The sequence below is a fragment of the Papio anubis genome, chromosome 4 (assembly GCF_008728515.1).
Source record: "Papio anubis isolate 15944 chromosome 4, Panubis1.0, whole genome shotgun sequence".
In the NCBI taxonomy this organism is placed as follows: Eukaryota; Metazoa; Chordata; class Mammalia; order Primates; family Cercopithecidae; genus Papio; species Papio anubis.
This window is the reverse complement of record NC_044979.1, coordinates 168,887,730-168,906,040: the sequence shown is the minus strand read 5'-3', so window position 1 is coordinate 168,906,040 and position 18,311 is coordinate 168,887,730. Positions and strand designations below refer to the sequence as shown.

At 40.9% G+C, this 18,311-nt stretch overlaps 1 protein-coding gene across 4 annotated transcripts in view; it reads right to left on the bottom strand.

Annotated features, from left to right (window-relative positions):
* Window positions 1–3,633: 3,633 nt before the first annotated feature.
* The window catches only part of IFNAR1 (interferon alpha and beta receptor subunit 1), a 30,276-nt gene continuing 15,598 nt past the window's right edge, over window positions 3,634–18,311 (bottom strand). For 2 of the 4 annotated variants that reach the window (XM_009202327.3, XM_009202325.4), the window contains exons 4-11: window positions 18,125–18,282; window positions 17,803–17,944; window positions 16,142–16,256; window positions 12,137–12,336; window positions 11,880–12,034; window positions 8,294–8,444; window positions 7,423–7,568; window positions 3,634–5,888 (exon numbers count right to left, since the gene is read on the bottom strand). In XM_009202327.3, coding sequence (XP_009200591.1) covers window positions 5,655–5,888; window positions 7,423–7,568; window positions 8,294–8,444; window positions 11,880–12,034; window positions 12,137–12,336; window positions 16,142–16,256; window positions 17,803–17,944; window positions 18,125–18,282 — 1,301 coding nt within the window. In that variant the 3' untranslated portion in view covers window positions 3,634–5,654. 4 annotated transcript variants of the gene reach the window in all.

Genomic DNA, 18,311 nt, shown 5'->3' with positions numbered 1-18,311 from the left:
GCTCGAGATAATCACAAACAGAACTTTAAGAAACCACCTGTATAAACATCTTCGGGGAATCGAATTATTGAATAGTAACCGATTGTCAGCCTCAACAGGGTGACTTGTTGCCCCCTAGTGGTAATCAGTGTCTGTACCGTCAACGTCCCCACTCAATCACTGTGAAACACTTAGGTAACCAAGTGTCAGTCACAAAGTTAAAAAACAGTCCTTGCTTTCATGGAGCTTGCCAAATATAGGCAAATGGTATAAAAATCCCTTCCCTAGGGAGCACGCTAGACACACCCGCAGGTGCAGGCACAGACGGGGCATGACTTCTACACATGTATGCAGGGGAGGTCTTTCAGGGAGATTTCAGAGTGGAGGATGTACTTTTATATACTACAACATTCAGAATCATCTCTTCCTCTAAGTACAATTCCAGAATATTAAAAATATTATAAAATTTGGGAATAGACAGAGTCAAGTACACAAAAAGCCTATTATATATTTAAGGACTATGCTTAGAAAAAAGGGTCCTTTAACTGGAAAGATAGGAAAATAGGTTTTTCTTCTTAACTTTATGGATCCAGAAAATCTGGGAGGGAGGCTCAAGGGTGGTGAGTCACTGTGAGAAGTAATGTTTAATTTAATCCAGCTACTGAGTGGTATACTTTTTCAACTTCCTCCCTTTTCCCAAGACCTTAACAAAAAAAAAGCCAATAGAATATCTTCTCTGCCAACATTTTTTTTTTTCTTTTGAAATGGAGTCTCCCTCTGTCGCCCAGCCTGGAGTGCAGTGGCGCGATCTCAGTTCCCTGAAACCTCCACCTCCCAGGTTCAAGCGATTTTCCTGCTTCAGCCTCCCCAGTAGCTGGGATTATAGGCGCGTGCCACCATGCCTGGCTAGATTTTGTGTTTTCAGTAGAGACGGGGTTTCACCATGTTGGCCAGGCTGGAACTGCCAACATTTTCTTCATGCTCATCATCAATCACTTCTTCACCTACAAAATGCCTTTTGCTAGAACATGAGTTCCAGGTGGAGACAGATCACAGAAAAGGGAGGAAAACTCAGAAATCCTTTGTTACGAGGCACTATCGAATTCCCCTCTTGCCTTTGTTTCCCTCAGGTAAAGAAAAAGATCGCTATTTTTCCATCAATATCACACCACAAATATCCACCTATACGTTGCCCTCAAGAGTTGTAATTCTGTTATCATCCTACTCAAGAAAAAAGGTAGTGAGAAGCAACTGGAAGTTACCGGTATTTTGTCATTACTAAGTAACAGGGCATTTCTTGGGCATTAGGGATGATTTATGTATTATTTGTGTCCTTGTCCACTGTAAAAAAGGAAAGCTTAGAAACACAAGTGTGTGTTCAGGTTCCCAGCCTGAATACAAATTGTATTCAACTTCCGAGTGAAACGTGTCCAGACAGCAGGAGAGATCTACTTACCTGTGAGACTGACGAGCCTCCTTGGAACGAACTAATCCTGACAGAAGAAATACTTGTGAAGGGCAAACAGATTAGTTCAAGAAAGCAAGGCTATGCAATACCACAGCAGACTTTCATTCAATGAAGACTGTGCTCCAGCCATGTCTCGAGAGCGGGAAGAAAAAGCAGCAAATGGGCTCTATCTCCACAGGCTCTGGGGACAGTGACGGCTGCACTGGCTCCTTCAGGATGCCCAACCCTGGGCTGTGGAACACCAAGCACAGGCCTCAGCCCTTCCATGATGAATACCGTTTAAAGGCATCAGCTGCAGCATCTCTGTTGCATACAAACGCACTAAGTACAAAAAAACCCCCAGACTTTTGGGCCCATTGCTTATTATATAAAATTGTTTCCAGCAGTAGGGTTTAAGACAAAACACAAGTGAAATAAAATGTACAAGTTTGTTGCACAAAAACACTGAACACACGGTTATGTCCTTCTACAATTCAATAAAACAAACACTGCCACAAACACCCTCAGATTCAGTTTAGATTTCATTCATTCAATAATTATTTTCTAAGTACCTTCATTACTGGGGATGCAGTAATGAATAATAAAGTCCCTGCTCTCTTGGAGCCTCTGTTGTAGCAGTGGGGCAGGGGAGACAGCCAGCAAACAGATCAGTACACAACATGTTAGGTAGTCACAGGGCCCTGGGTAGGGAAAGGAAAGCTTCTGCACACCCAAACCCCTTAAGAGCAATTTGAGGCTGCTGTAAATATTACAGCCTCTTTTGGGGGAAAATAGAAACTCTAAGTTATATATATATATATGAGATACATACTATATATATATATGATATATACAATATATCATATATATATCTCTCTCTCTAGATATAACTCATATATATATGTGTGTGTGTGTGTGTGTGTGTGTGCGTGTGTATATATATATATTTTAGAGATGGGGTCTGGCCATGTTACCCAGGTTGGTTGGTCTTGAACTCCTGGCCTGAGGTGATCCTCCTGTCTTTGCCTCCCAAAAGGGCTGAGATTATAGGCATGAGCCACAGTGCCTAGCCCTAACTTATATTTTTAAAAGTAACTTTTTTGTAAGTTGCAAATTTCTGGTCAGACTCTTAAAGTTCATAATTCTAGGGAGCTGTTCTAATTTTTAGTTACAAGCTATACGAATAAGTACTTTAAGTCCATACTAAAGGAATAACACCCACACCACGTGGGTACATGTGCAGGTACATATATGAGTATGTTTACAGGCTCATGTCAAAAGTCACACAGGTACATATATGTTAATCTGTATTATATATTAATACAAAATTATTTCTGGCTCTAATGATACAAATCTTTCATATAAATTCTTAGATTATACTTGGTCTCTCCAAGAACTACCAATATGCTAATTTTAAGGCAGTTAATTGGTACACCCAAGTACATGGTATTTCTAAGTAAATTTCTGTTCAGAAAATATACTTGTCACTTACAGCTAAGCATATGCTGATGAAGCAACATGTAGAACATAATGAAGAGTGGAATGCAACTGCCTTTTAATGTCTAGAAGACGAGGTAAAAACGAGGTTTTTTTTTTGTTGTTGTTGTTGTTTGCTGCTGGTGCTCAGTGCTTGTTCACTGAAAACCACAGATGGTCTCAAAACGTAAAGCCCTGTGCTCCAAATTCCTAGAGATCTAACAATTTCACTGGTGTTGTATTTTCCCTTCTCCACAACCTACAAGGGCATTATTACTCCTTTTTAGGCTATGCAGTCTGAAGCACGTTTTCCCAGTGGTGAACCCAGGGCCAGAAGTCCTGGGCAGGATCATTGAATTGCAGTAGTCTGATAAGCAATGGTGGCAGGCAGTCAGGATATGTTTCCAACCACCTCTTCAAAGACGCAAACTTCCAAAGTGACAGGGCTTTTCCAAAGGTCAGGCCAGCCATGCATGGTGGCTCACACCCGTAATCCCAGCACTTTGGGAGGCCGAGGTGGGTGGAGCACGAGGTCAGGAGTCCAAGACCAGCCTGGCCAACATGGTGAAACCCCATCTCTACTAAAATACAAAAACTAACAGGGTGTGTTGGCGGATACCTGTCATCCCAGCTACTCGGGAGGCTGAGGCAGAGAATCACTTGAACCCGGGAGGCGGAGGTTGCAGTGAGCCGAGATCAAGCCACTGCACTCCAGCCTGGGCAACAGAGTGAGACAGTCTCAAAAACACAGCCTATGGTCTGAAAGATGAAAATGTGTCAGTGTGGGGTTCTCCGGCAGAGAGCTGGGTCTCAGAGGAGATTCCTGGGTCTCCTCAATGGCTCACTATGCTCTGCTTGAACCACTCCAGAAGCCAGGTGGCAGGCCCGGGGACACGCATGGTGTGGTCTGCAGACACGTTACGTGCCCAGGATGTGCTGAGCACCACAGCCCTCCCGAGGGCAGCTGCCTTCAACCTCTTCTTCCAACAGGATGATCTGTTTTTTCAGCAGAAATGACTACTTAAATCAGACTGGCCTTAGCAATGGCCGCTTCCCAGCACGCTCTAACTTTGTCTCTTTTCTCTTTCACTGGTCCTTGCCGGAACGGTGCTCTGAGAACTCTGCCCTAGAGGCCACCAGAATTCCCAGACTTCCGGCCTATTAAGAATATCCATGGGTAATCCCCAGTAGCAAGTAATTTAAAAATAAGTTGTAGATGCCTTTGGAAAGCATCATGTGATTTCTTAAATTAGGTTTTTCGTCCTAGTTACATTTTTTCCCCCTCAGTTCAATGATTTGTATTTTAAGGCCAAGCAGGCTGAGCAGAAGGGGTATCTGAATACTGCTAGACAGTGCAGAGAAGCCAGCCTGGTACTCAAAGTGACAGAGACCACCCATAACAGAGTGGGTTCATCACTGAGAGCTGATGAGGCGCTCAGGCTCCCAGTGGAACATTCTTCTTCCTCTTGCACCAAGGCCAGCGACCTCTTTCCTATGGAAGCATTCTTCTTCTGTGTCAGTCTCCCATCATGGCCATTTTCTGGTCCCAAGAGTTCTTGCATACACTATCTTCTGGCATGGCATGTGTATTAAAACTTGTACGCACTCTCAGATCTTAAAATACAACAATTATTTCTCTAATTAGATAGTTACTTATTTTCTATGACTTCAGGGATTGCAAATTCCAGCCAGAAGCTATTGTTCTAGTAAGTTTTGAATCAGAAGTCTTACTGTGCAGTAAAAAATTGCCTGGCTTTAATCCTAAACCACGTAAGGGTAGATACTGTGATGTAGAAGCCAATGTTCTTGGGATAAATGAACAGAAGTCCCTGAACATTTTTAGGGATCATCTTTCTGGCATCTGCAGCTATTTTCTAGGCTAAGCTACTTTCCAGAAAACCAGGTGATAACGTGTTCAGACTTTCCTAAATAAATTTCCTGAGGGCCTAACCTCAGTGTTAAAAGACCAAATGTTTGAAATATCTCCAGAGGAAGAATGAAATAGAATGTTAGGAATGGCGAACAGACAGGTGTGGCACATGCAGTAACCAGCAGCATCAGTGACGGACAGGAACACACACATCATCCTTAGCCACAGTGCACAGCGAGCACAGTTGCACTTAGGCTCGCAAGAGGGAGACAGGTGGCCATCGTTTTGATCTGACTCATCTCATCCAATGCAGGTCCAATGACAGGCTTTTTCAAGATTTTACACGTGGAAAATAATGTAGGAAACGTTTGTCTCAACTCTTATAATTACTTTCTTTATTTCCTTTCTTTTTTTTTTTTAAAGAGAGTCTCACTTTGTTGCCAGGCTGGAGTGCAGTGGCGCTATCTCGGCTCACTGCAACCTCCACCTCCCGGGTTCAAGTGATTCTCCTGCCTCAGTCTCCTGAGTAGCTGAGACTACAGGCACATGCCACCATGCCCAGCTAATTTTTATACTTTTAGTAGAGATGGGGTTTCACCATGTTGGCCAGGATGGTCTCAATCTTTTGACCTCATGATCTGCCTGCCTTGGCCTCCCAAAGTGCTGGGATACAGGCATGAGCCACCGCGCCTGGGCCTGTAATTTCATTTTTAAATAGTAAAGTGCTTGCCTGTATTTTTAGGGCCTATGATCTGAAGATGTTTTTTCTTCCCCGAAACAGGGAAATGTTCTCTTTGTAGTTACTGAGAGGAAGGCAAGGAGCTCAGGATCCCAGTGTAACTCCTGCAGAAAAACCTTATACTTGACAGAGTTCATTTCTGGTCATATAAAGTCCTGCTGTAGTTCTTCACTTGTTTTATTTTCACTTTCATCTTCATTAGAATAATTTCCTGAATCTTGGCTAGTTTGGGAACTGTATTTTTTATGATCTTCATCAGTCTGATTAGTTTCTTCTACTGTAGCAATTGTGCTTATATTTTCAATTATAAGACATTTTTCGATTTGTTCCTCAGAAGTTGAAAGCAGAAGATTCTTCAATGACTGTTCAGAGAAATACTAATTAAAAAAAAGGGAAAGAGTAGAAATCAATTATTTAAAATAATAAAAATTCCTTTTCTAGTTATAATAGCTTTAGTTTCTTATGTCCATTACTGAGAAAACCTATCTTCTGGTCTGCATATTAAAAAGTCACCTAAGAACATACTAATTGCCTTATAATGTTTAAAATCATTAGTGAGGTCACTCTTATCTTAGTACCTTTTGTGGGAGTCTTTGAAAAGTACCTAAGAAAGGTACACTGTGCCATCAGGGGTAGGCGGGGAAGAACATGGGAAAGGACAGGAGTGGGAGGGTTCTGGGATCATGACATTTTTTTTTTGAAATAATAAAAATGTTTGTATCTAACCCATAGATATCCAAAAGAAGCACAAGTGAGAAATTATTAGCTATTGTAACTAGTTTTAAGTCTATTTTGAATAATAGCTATGAATATTAGAGTACACAGAATGACATTCTTGTGCTCAGGGGTGTAACAGTAAAATTGTTAATATTTACTGAGCATTTTTAGAGTGGTAAGGCTCTTAAGGTTTATCTCCTTTGTTCCTCACACCTCTACGGGGTAGTTTACAGCCAAGGGTACTTGCTTACCTGCCCTTAGTGACTCGCTCAAATTCATAAAAGCCACCCTAGATGAGTGCATCATTTCCCAGGAACAGATTCTATGCTTAGGCCTTCACCATTTAGTGCTTTCATTTAATATGCTAACTTCATAGAAGTGCCAAACAAAAAACTGTGATGTGTCATAAAAAAAAAGTCTCATGTTTTATTTCATTTTGTGTGATTTCACCTATATAATATGCTTTCTACACTGATAGAATATTTCAGTCTTCTGGATATATACAGATGCTCCCAACTTACAATGGAATTATGTTCTGACAAATGCGGGACATAATTCCAACGGCGTAAGTTGGGGACTGTCTGCACTGAAAAGAATTACATCACAGACTTTATTTATTTACTTATTTAGAGACAGAGTCTTGCTCTGTCGCCCAGGCTGGAGTGCAGTGGCACGACCTCGGCTCACTGCAACCTCCACCTCCTGGGTTCAAGCGATCCTCCTGCCTCAGCCTCCCGACTAGCTGGGATTACAAGTGTATGCCAACACGCCCAGCTAATTTTATATTTTTAGTAGAGACAAGGTTTCTCCATGTTGGCCGGCTGGTCTCAAACTCCTGACCTCAAGTGACCCACCCGCCTCAACTTCCCAAAGTGCTCGGATTACAGGCATGAGCCACCACGCCTGGCCAAGAATCATAGGCTTTAAATGGTAAAACAAATGCCACAGTGAATCTAGGAATTGCCAGAAAAATATGAAATTAAGGACAATCATTACTATCCCATGCTATGTTATTATTTATATTAAATTACTGTTTTTAAAGTTAATTGGCTAAAACTTTGAAGAAAATACCCAAATCAGTCTCTATTATTTTCTGGATATCAAGAAAACCTATATATATCCTGTTGAAATCAAACACATTTCCTGTTCATTTCCTAGCTGTTGACAAAAAAAGATATAAAGAAAGTAACATACCTCATCTATATTGGAAGAAGGTTTAAGTGATGGAAAGAAGACATAATTGATGCATCTCAAGAGGACTTTCACAGCATAAATGACAAACGGGAGAGCAAGTAATACAGTAAAAATTCCAATTATAAGCCACATTTTAGATGTATTTCCTAAAAAGATATACATGATATTTATATGTTTTGACATACAAATGCCCTAACAGTGCTGACAGCTGTGTGAAAGACAAGCCATATGAAAGGAAATATAAAATCTATTAAATAATACTCTTAAAAATATTTCTGGTAGCACTGAGTCCACACCAACCATAGACAATGACATTTACATTTAAAGATTGGCGTGGGAACTGAAGAGATCCTCAGGGAGAAATACAATATTGACATACAGGCCAAACATGCAAGTATCCTTCAGCACTTACACGTATGTCACACAACTAGCAAAATTTAATAGATATTCTGTGACTAAGCCTCTACCAGTCAACACTAGAAACTGTAAAATAGAAAATGAGACTAAACCAGTTCCCACATTAAAAAAATTCAAAATGGAACTAAGTGATTTCTACATGATAATTATGTTAAGGATATTATTAAAATTTTAAACTAATAGTCTTATTAAATGTTAAAGAGCAATAAATTAAGGAAATTAATTATAGGGCTACTGGATGAAATATAAAGCATCCAACACCACCAACTTGAGAGTTATGCATTTACAAATATTTTCTAGAAAGTCTACTTTTGATTTATGTAGTTCAAGAAGAAAACATTCTATATATTTTTTGCAGTAAAGAGAAAATGTTTTACAATTTTCAGTGTTCAGTATAGAATTACTTTTATTCTGTCTAGTCACATTTTTAAGAGAGATAATAAAAGATTCTGACCTGATTTTGTTTCCTCACACACAACACCACTAAAAACACTGCTTTTATTCAGCTTTTCATCCACGCTGTGTGCTCTGGCTTTCACACAATATACAGTCAGTGGTTTCAAATTAGGAATAGTAACATCAGTTTTTTTCTTGATAATTTTTCTCTAGAAAATATAATTAAATCATTGATAAAATTTAGTCACCTCATGAAATCAGAGAATATGTACTTTCTCAATTCTTTTATGTTCAGTCTAATATTGGCCTCTCCCACGTAGTTGGTACGTGTTTGTTTTTTTTTCTAGACAGTCTCGCTCTGTCACCCAGGCTAGAGTGCAGTGGTGCAATCTGGGCTCACTGCAACCTCCGCCTCCTGGGTTCAAGTGATTCTCCTGCCTCACCCTCCTGAGTAGTTGGGATTACAGGTAAAGATGCCACCACGCCTATTTTTTTTTTTTTTTTTTTTGGTAGAGATGGGGTTTCACCATGTTGTTCAGGCTGGTCTTGAACTCCTGGCCTCAAGTGATCCACCCACCTCAGCCTCTCAAAGCACTGGGATTACAGGGTATATGTGTAAGAAATATAAATTTGTTTTAGACAAACCACTATATCCAAATCAGAAAGTTAAAAATGCTGCTGCCAAAAAGCATATGATCTATTCCTAAGAGAATTCTAATTGATTTATAAGTACATGCCAAGTCTGGGGTAATTGCCATTGTATTACCTCTGATTAGTGACAGAATGGTTAAGAGTACGGGTTTGGGCCTCAAACTGCCTTATGAAGAGGTATCACTTACAGCTGTGTGGTCTTGCAATCGTTATTTAATTTCTCTCTGCCTGATTCCCTGACCTGTAAAATTGGGACAGTTATTGCTCCTATCTGTATTAGTCAGCTATTGCCAGAATAATGTCTAACAAGCCTGTGGCTCACACCTGTAATCCCAGCACTCTGGGAGGCCAAGCAGGAGGATCATTGAAGCCCAGGAGTTCAAGACTAGCCTGGACAACATAGCAAGACTCTGTCTCTACAAGAAATTTCAAAAAAATTAGCCAGGCATGGTGGTGTGAGCCTGTAGTCTCTGTTACTTGGGAGGTTGAGGAAATCCCTATTTCCAAAACAAACAAACAAACAAACAAACAAAGCCTGGGCAACATGGTAAAACCCCATCTCCAGCAAAAATACAAAAAAATTAGCTGGGCATGGTGGCATGTGCCTGTAGTCCCAGCTACTTGGGAAGCTGAGGTGGGAGAATCGCTTAAGCCCAGGAAGTCGAGGCTGCAGTGAGCTGACATCACATGAGTGCACTCCAGCCTGGGTGACAGAATGAGACCCTGTCTCAAAAAAAAAAAAAAGATATAACAAAACTGCCTTAACATTCAGTGGCTCACAACATGATTATGTAGTTTCTCACTCGCAAGTCTACAGACTGGCTGGGGAGCTCCCATGGAGGCTGTGCATCACATCGGGTTTAGGTCAGCTCCAACAGCCTTTAATCCTCCTTGGACCAGAGACTATGTGGAATACGCTTTCTCCCTGGCAAACAGGAGCAGCGCAAGAGCCAAGCCAAACCCTGCAAGCACACTTAAGGCCTCTGCTCTCAGCACATCTACTCGGGCTCCAGCATCTACAGTCTGGTGATGCCGGGATGAAGGCACCATCCCAAGTATTTGCCAAACAGCAATTTAACCAATCACATCATTTGGCAGCGTTGTTTTGAAGAATGATTCAGACAATTCATGTGCAATACTTAGCATAGTACCTTACATATAAGTATTCAATAAGAGTTTCTATAATAATAATTACTGATATATGATCCAGTATAGGATAAGATGGCAACTACAATCTATTGAATCTCTACTACTTGTCCAGCCATGTGCTAGGTATTTGCTATCTGTTACTTCCTTTTAAACCTTATAAACATCCTTTTGAAAAATTTAGTTGTTATGATTACCACCACTTCAGAGAAGAGGAAGCAAAGTCTCCAAGAGATAAAGCACCTTGAGTAACGTTACACAATTTAGTAGTGTGAGATAGAAATTTAGGTTTGTCTGATCTACAGACATCTGAAAACTGACCATAATTCTCAATGGGCTACATTATGCTACGGTTACAGTGTTGTTAGACAGTGAAAAAGGGAAGCAGCCAAATCAATGGAATTTGCTTAGATTTCCAATAGAAAATGAAGCAAAGTGAAAGAATTCACCAGCCTGCCTGGACAGGAGTTTTAAAGGTAGATCCTTGACTAACACTCCACAAGGAAGAAGTGATCTGGGAAACACGTATATTATCTGATGGTGTATATTATCTTTGTCAGTGGTACCTGAATTTTAGGGTTTAGACCAGTGTTTGTCAACCCTTTTTCATTACTTTTTGGGCAATTTTTTTCTAATCCTTCCCCCATCATAAAATTAAAGACTAAGGAATAACATTTTGTTGGGCAAAGCTGAACTTTGGAAGAATGTTTTCCAACGGTTTTGGAGGAATAAAAACAACTGTACTATCGATTCTTTTGTCCCATGAGAATCAATTTTTGTCCCCTTGGAGGAGCCACCAGAGGACATTTGACAATATTTGGAGATATTTTTGGTTGTCACAACTAGGAAGGAACACTACTGGCATCTAGTAGGCAGAAGCCAGAATGCTGCCAGGCATCTCGCACTGCACAGGTCAGCCCCGCCCCCCCGCAAGGAACTATCCAGCCCAAACGTCAGTAGTGCTAAGAAACCTGGGTTTAGATGAATACATAGGAATCATGTTAAAAAAATGCAAATTCATGAGCTCCATCCCCAGAGATAATGATTCAGTAACAACAGGCTCAGGAATCTGTATTTTAAAAGTAAACTGGGCCCAGATGTAGCTCACCCATAACTCTATAGTACAAAACATGAAAAATGCTCATGTTCTTCATTCTGTAAATATCTGAGTTAATCACTCCTTATTTTTTTTTTGAGATGGAGTCTTGCTCAGTTGCCCAGGCTGCAGTGCAGTGGCGCGATCTCGGCTCACTGCAAGCTCTGCCTTAGCCTCCCAAGCAGCTGGGACTACAGGCGCCCGCCGCCATGCCCAGCTAATTTTTTGCATTTTTAGTAGAGATGGGGTTTCACGTGTTAGCCAGGATGGTCTCGATCCCCTGACCTCGTGATCCGCCCGCCTCAGCCTCCCAAAGTGCTGGGATTACAGGCATGAGCTACCGCGCCTGGCCTTTTTTTTTTTTTTTTTTAAGACAGGCTGTCAGTCACTCTGTCACCCAGGCTGGAGTGCAGTGGCATGATCATGGCTTATTGCAAGCTTGACCTCTGAAGCTCAAGCGATCCTCCCACCCCAAGTAGCTGGGAATATTAGGTGCATGCCATCACACCAGGCTAATTTTTAAAAATTTTTATTTGAGACAGGGTCTCTCCCTATTTTGCCCAGGCTGGTCTCAAACCCTTGGGCTCAAGTGATCCTCTCGCCTCGGCCTCCTGAAGTGCTGGGATTACAGGCCATTGCACTCAGCCCACATAAAAGTTTAAAAATTTCCCCCAAATTTTAAATTCAAGCTTTATTTACCTAAATCACAGTTATAACTCTAAGCTACAAAATTATACTATAGTCTTTTTACCTCAGCCTTTGAAGTGTTTTCCCAAAAAAGAATTTCATAAATCAGTGGATAATCCTGGATCACAGGCTTGTTTTCAGACCATTTTGGAGCACCGATAGAGATATGTAATGAATCACTAAGGGATCTAATGTTAAAGACTGGAGGAAGCAGGGAAGCTAGAAAAATTTGTAAAGAAATAATGTTCAATTAGAAAAACAATTTTAAGAACTTGTACCAAATCAGAGAATTACAATCTCCAGTAAAAACTACTGCCTTACCTTGTATTTCAGTATCAAACTTTATCTCTTCAGACCAAAAAGACGTGTTATTTCCATCAGATGCTTGTACGCGGAGAAGGTAAATTCCTTTTTGGAAAGTGTTTTGAGGAAAGACACACTGGGTAGTTGTGACATTTTCGCAGTCAGGTATTTGTTTCCATTTATACAAATGGTTTCCAGGATTCCTTTTTAAAAAGGCACTTTTAAGACAAACAATTTTTAAACTCAACCACAGATTAATTCAATAGATATTTATTAAGTATGTACAATATGCCAGACACTGTGTTGGGGGCTCAGGTTACAGAAATAAATAGTAGCCACCCTCAGGAAACTCACAAACAATGGTGGAGATAAGCATCTAACATAAAAGAAAGCCAAACATTGTTCCACACTGTGATCACGCTGTGCTCTGCTGCAGGTGGCTTATGTCAATGTGCAAGAACATCTGTTAGTTAGAATTTCCAGGAATGCTGCAAGCTGGTTTTTTTTTTTTTTTTTTGAGACCAAGTCTCGCTCTGTCACCCAGGCTGGAGTGGAGTGGTAGGATCTTGGCTCACTGCAACCTCCGCCTCCTGGGTTCAAGCAATTCTCCTGCCTCTGTCCCCCTGAGTAGCTGGGATTACAGGCGCACGCCACCAGGCCTGCCTAATTTTTGTATTTTTAGTAGAGACGGGGTTTCGCCATGTTGGCCAGGCTGGTCTCGAACTCCTGACCTCAGGTGATCCACCTACCTCGGCCTCCCAAAGTGCAAACTGGTTTTTAAACAAAAACCATTATTAAAAATTAAGTTATAAAAATTTGCAAATCAAAATTGTTTTAAAGACAGAGGTGATAAATAAATTCATCTTGTCCTAACTATTTTACTACATTTTATTGTCTAAGCTCTTGGGGCTATCTTTATCTATTGTAGCTATACGACAGTGGTGTGCTACTGTGCATATCTTCCCAACTCCATGTTCAGGGACATCAGGCTGGTGGCTTGAAAGTGGCCATGGTGGGAATATTTATATCACGAAAATCAGCAAACACTACAAAATAGGACTTTTTCTTTCTGGAAAGCCAGTTGCTAAACATGTGCCAGCATACCAGAGGATAAGTACCAAAATAGAGACACACTGCAGGGTTATGAGAGCAAGTATAAGTACGAGACTAAAGAGGTTCAGTAACTTGCCCAGGAACCAGGAGCTAAAAGCACCTCAGTTCAAGCCCAGAACTCTAACAGCCTCCTGACTGGTTTCCTTGTCTCTCTCTAGTGTCTTCTTCTTAGTCCACTCTCCCATATACCACATTGCCATGCACACCTTCCTCAAATCCAGAGCGCAGGTTACCCATCACCCCAACACAAAATCCCCAAAAGCCTGCAGGACAACCTGAGGTTGACCCTAATCTTGTCCCATTCTACTTATTCAGCTTTCTTCCCATTGCAACCTGGTGTCCAAATGTTCTGCTACTCTAGAAGGACATCCTTCCCACTGAAGAAGGCAAAATTCCGAGATGGCCCCCAAGATTCCTGCCCCCTGGTGTACACATCCTGTATAATCCCCTCCTCTTGACTGTGGGCAGGACCTGTAAATACGATGGAGGCCCTCCTCTCATAATGAGGTTACATTGAGTGGCAGAAGAAAAGCCATTTCACAGATGTAATTCAGGTCCCAAATCAGTTGAATCAAACGAGAGACTATTCTGGGTGGGCCTGACCTAATGAGATGAGCCCCTTCAAAGAGGATTTAGCCGGGCGCGGCGGCTCACACCTCTGATCCCAGCACTTTGGGAGGCTGAGGTGGGCGCGGCGGCTCACACCTCTGATCCCGGCACTTTGGGAGGCTGAGGTGGGCGGATCACTCGAGGCCAGGAGTTTTCAAACAGCCTGGCCAACATAGAGAAACCCTGTCACTACTAAAGATACAAAAAAACTGGCTGAGCGCAGTGCCTCATGCCTGTAATCCCAGAATTTTGGGGGGCTGAGGCGGGTGGATCACCTGAAGTCAGGAGTTCGAGACCACCCTGGACAACATGGTAAAACCCCGTTTCTACTAAAACTACAAAAATTAGCTGGGTGTGGTGACGCACACCTGTAGTCCCAGCTACTCGGGAGGCTGAGGCAGACAGAAGAATCACTTGAACCCAGGAGGCGGAGGTTGCAGGGAGCTGAGATTGTGCCCCTGCATTCCAGTCTGGGCGACAAGGTGAGACTCCCTCTCAAAAAAAAAAAAAAAAAGGATCTAGAGGTCAGACTCTCCCTCCCTGATAGTCTCTTACGAAGTGAGCCACTATGAGTTCTAGAAATAAATTCTGCCAACAACATGTGAGCTTGGGAGCAGCCCCCGAGTCTTGTATGACTGACTGACTCCTTGACTCCTTGACTGCTTAGCAGAAGACCCAGCTAAGCCACGCTTGGACTCCTGAGTCACAGAAACTTTGAGACAATAAATAGCTGTTTAAGTTGCTAAGTCTGTGGTAATTTGTTACAGAAACAGAAAACATCTAATACTTGTCTATTTGAAAAAAATCGGAATTAACAATCAAGGCCTTGTTCCTACCTCATCTCTTTTCTTATGGCTTCTTTGGTCTCTTCAGCCCCTATTCACCTTTACATTTTCAATTTCTGCAACCCTTATAATTTGTATACCACTCTTTAGTCTGAAACCATACAACACTTTGCAATGTCCGCTAACTGCTTTCGATTTCTAGAACCGTGTGTGATTCTGTTGACTCTTTCCATTTCTTCAGTGCTTTGTACAATATGCTAAGTGCCCCAAAGCAGCTTAGAGATCAGCCATCAGAAATACCGCTCATTATCTATTTGGTGACCCTATTATTTATTCACTTCTGAAAGTTAGGTATACACAAAAGATTACTGAACAGTCTGCTAATTGGTTTGTGAGGTTATATATGCACTGTGGGGCACATATGCACATAAATGCATTTCCATTCTACTGGTCACCCTTGGTTCGAAATGAACACTAAAAGAGAGAGAGAAATTGATCATAGCAGTACTAACACTTCCCTTCTCCCTCATTTTTTCTGTTTCTTTCTAGTTTCTTCTGACTTTTCCTTTCCTGTCTTAGCTATACTTGCCTTTGCTCTCTACTCCTCTGCCACCAATGTATATCTTTCTTTCCATTTCTTTTCTCCCCATAACCCACTTTTCCTTCTACTTAATTTTCCTCTTCTCTTTTTTCTCTCTATTCATCTCCTACAATTTTCCAATCAGTATAAACTACATGCAGTTCTCTTTTATCAGTTTTGTTAAAATTTTAATGTTTAGAGATGGGGGTCTCACTATGTTGCCCAGGCTGCAGTGCAGCGGCTACTTGCAGGTGTGATCATAGCACACTGCAGCCTCAATTCCTGGCCTCAAGTAATCCTCCTGCCTCAGCCCACTGAGTAGCTGGGACTATAGGCATGCGCCACTGCACCAGGCCAGTTCTCTTTCATTTATGCAGTGCCTAGACTTCATCCGTGTTTAGCTAGCCTCTGCTCAACCACATAGAACACAGTTCTTTCCAACTTTCTTTCCCACCGAAGTAACTACCACAAAATTTTGTCAAAACCACTGAAGTAATAAAGAAATGAGGAAGGCTAATTTTTTGGATTGAACAAGTGAGTGGACTGAGATCATTTTAAGGACTCATGGAAGAAGAGAGTTCTTAAGAAAAACATCAGGGTCAAGGGTCAAGTGTTCCAGATTGTGGAAATAACACATGCAACTAATCACATTTTTTTTTTTTCTTAAGCCAGTAAGAACCCCAGATATTAGAATCCATCTATTTTACAAGTGAAGAAATTGAGGCCCATGGAGGTTAAGCGATTAGCTCAGTGTCATCCAGTTAGTTACTGGCTGAACTGGGGTTAGAAATGAGATTCCTCATGTTTCCAATATATCGTACCCACCTCCCAGTTGGTCATTCTGTGTGCAAGGACCTGGCTGGTGACTGAAGCAGAGTGAAAAGAAGCATAATCAAAACAAACTGGGCAAAAGGAAATTTATAGAATAGAACTTACTGGAGCCACTGAACTTGAAAGGTCATGTTTGCATACGTATAATCCCACTTAAGAACATAGTTCTGATTTTGAACAATGACTTCTATATTTTCTGGTGGAGGTAGTTCATTTTCAACTAGAAGCCAAAGAACAGATTAAAAAAAAGCATACATTTTTACTCAAGTGAGATAACTGGCAAGAAGATAAAGGATCACATTTTATCATTATAAGGTAATAGTTAAGGACGGTTTGTATTCACACTGTGTAATACTATGCAGCCATTTGAAAGACGACAGGCCAGGCGCAGTGGCTCACGCCTGTAATCCCAGCAATTTGGGAGGCTGAGGTGGATGGATTACCTGAGGTCAGGAGTTCAAGACCCGCCTGGTCAACATGGTGAAACCCCGTTTCTACTAAAAATACAAAAAGTAGCCGGGCATGATGGCACACCCCAGCTACTCGGGAGGCTGAGGCAGGAGAATCGCGTGAACCTGGGAGGCAGAGGTTGCAGTGAGCCGAGATTGAGCCACTGCACTCCAGTCTGAGCAACAGAGTGAGACCCTGTCTCAAAAAAAAAAAAAAAAGAAAAAAAAAGAATGCAACAGATGGCTAAGATCAAATGAAGAATGTAACAGATCTGTATTGACTGATATAGAATGATATCCCCAACAAACTGGGTTAAGTAAGCAAGCTGTAAAGTACAACTAGTAAGATTTTATTTTGTAATTTAAAAAACAAAACCCAAGAAACTATGGGTCTGTATATATGCTTACATAAGCCCTGAAAAAAAGTTGTGAAAGGATATACACAAACTGCCAAGCAATGCTTACCTCTGGTGAGTGGAATTGGGGATAAGAAGGGAGGGGGAAAAGACTTCACTTTAAACCCTTCTGTAATGTTTGATTAAAAAAATAAAGCAGATGAAATTTACAATTAAAATAAACAAATCCCAGCTCCTGTCCCTGACCTTAATTATTGGAAAGATGTTACTGACTAAATATATCAGGATGCTTTCCTATTTTAACATCCCACGTACAAAGGTATGCTTGCTGGAAGAATAACTTGTCTACCAGCAACTACTTCCCCTCCTTTTCTTCCCATTTGCAGAACTCATATTCAGCTACCTCCCGCTTTATGTGGATTCTGAACAAATGAAAAGTTTTGTCATTACAAAATATTTGAACTTTTTTTTTTCTAAGAAGGAGTCTTACTCTTTGTCCGACCTGCTCCCCACTGGAGTGCAATGGTGTGATTTTGGCTCACTGTAACTTCCACCTCCCAGGTTCAAGGGATTCTTGTGCCTCAGCCTCCAAGTAGCTACGACAACAGGCGGATGCCATCACGCCCAGCTAATTTTTTATTTTTAGTAGACATGGGGTTTTCCCATGTTGGTCAGGCTGTTCTCGAACTTCTGGCTTCAAGTGATCCGTCTACCTCAGTCTCCCAAAGTGTTGGGATTACAGGTGTGGGCCACTACACCCAGCCTGAACTTTTAAGTAGAATTAATTTTCATTACTATTTGAGACAAAAATCCCAAATAACATTTATTTTGCTTATGTAAATGTTACAATGTTTTAAACATGTATCAACCTATCATGTAAACTTCAGCAATATGGGAAAGATGCCAAAATTGACAATTTGTATATATACTTATTGAAACGAAAACAAAACACCTTCCTTACCTGTGGTCTTTATACAATGCACTGGACTATAGACACCAATTTTCCGTGACGTAAGTAGTGCTGCTTTAACTTTTAAACAATAAGTCGTCTCTGGTGAGAGTTTAGAAATTTTATGTCTGGAATAAATATTTACAATCCTTTCCTATAATAAAAATATAAGTTACTTCTTTAAAAAAGTATAAAGTCAAATTTTAGGATTAATTCACCTAATTTTAATAAAAATATAAGTTGCTTCTTTAAAAAAGTATAAAGTCAAATTTTAGGATTAATTCACCTAATTTTTCTCTCACATCGATTAAACAAAGGTAAAAACAATGCTTACTTCTACACTTGAAGAGTTTTTCCAGATAACTAAGCTATATGTAAAGCTTGAACGATCCAAAGCCCACATGACACTATCTTCTGTTCCAGGAGGAGAGATGTATATCACTATTGCCTTATCTTCAGCTTCTAAATGTACTTCTGGAGGACCAATTTGAGCTGCAAAAAAAAAATCAAAACAGTTACTT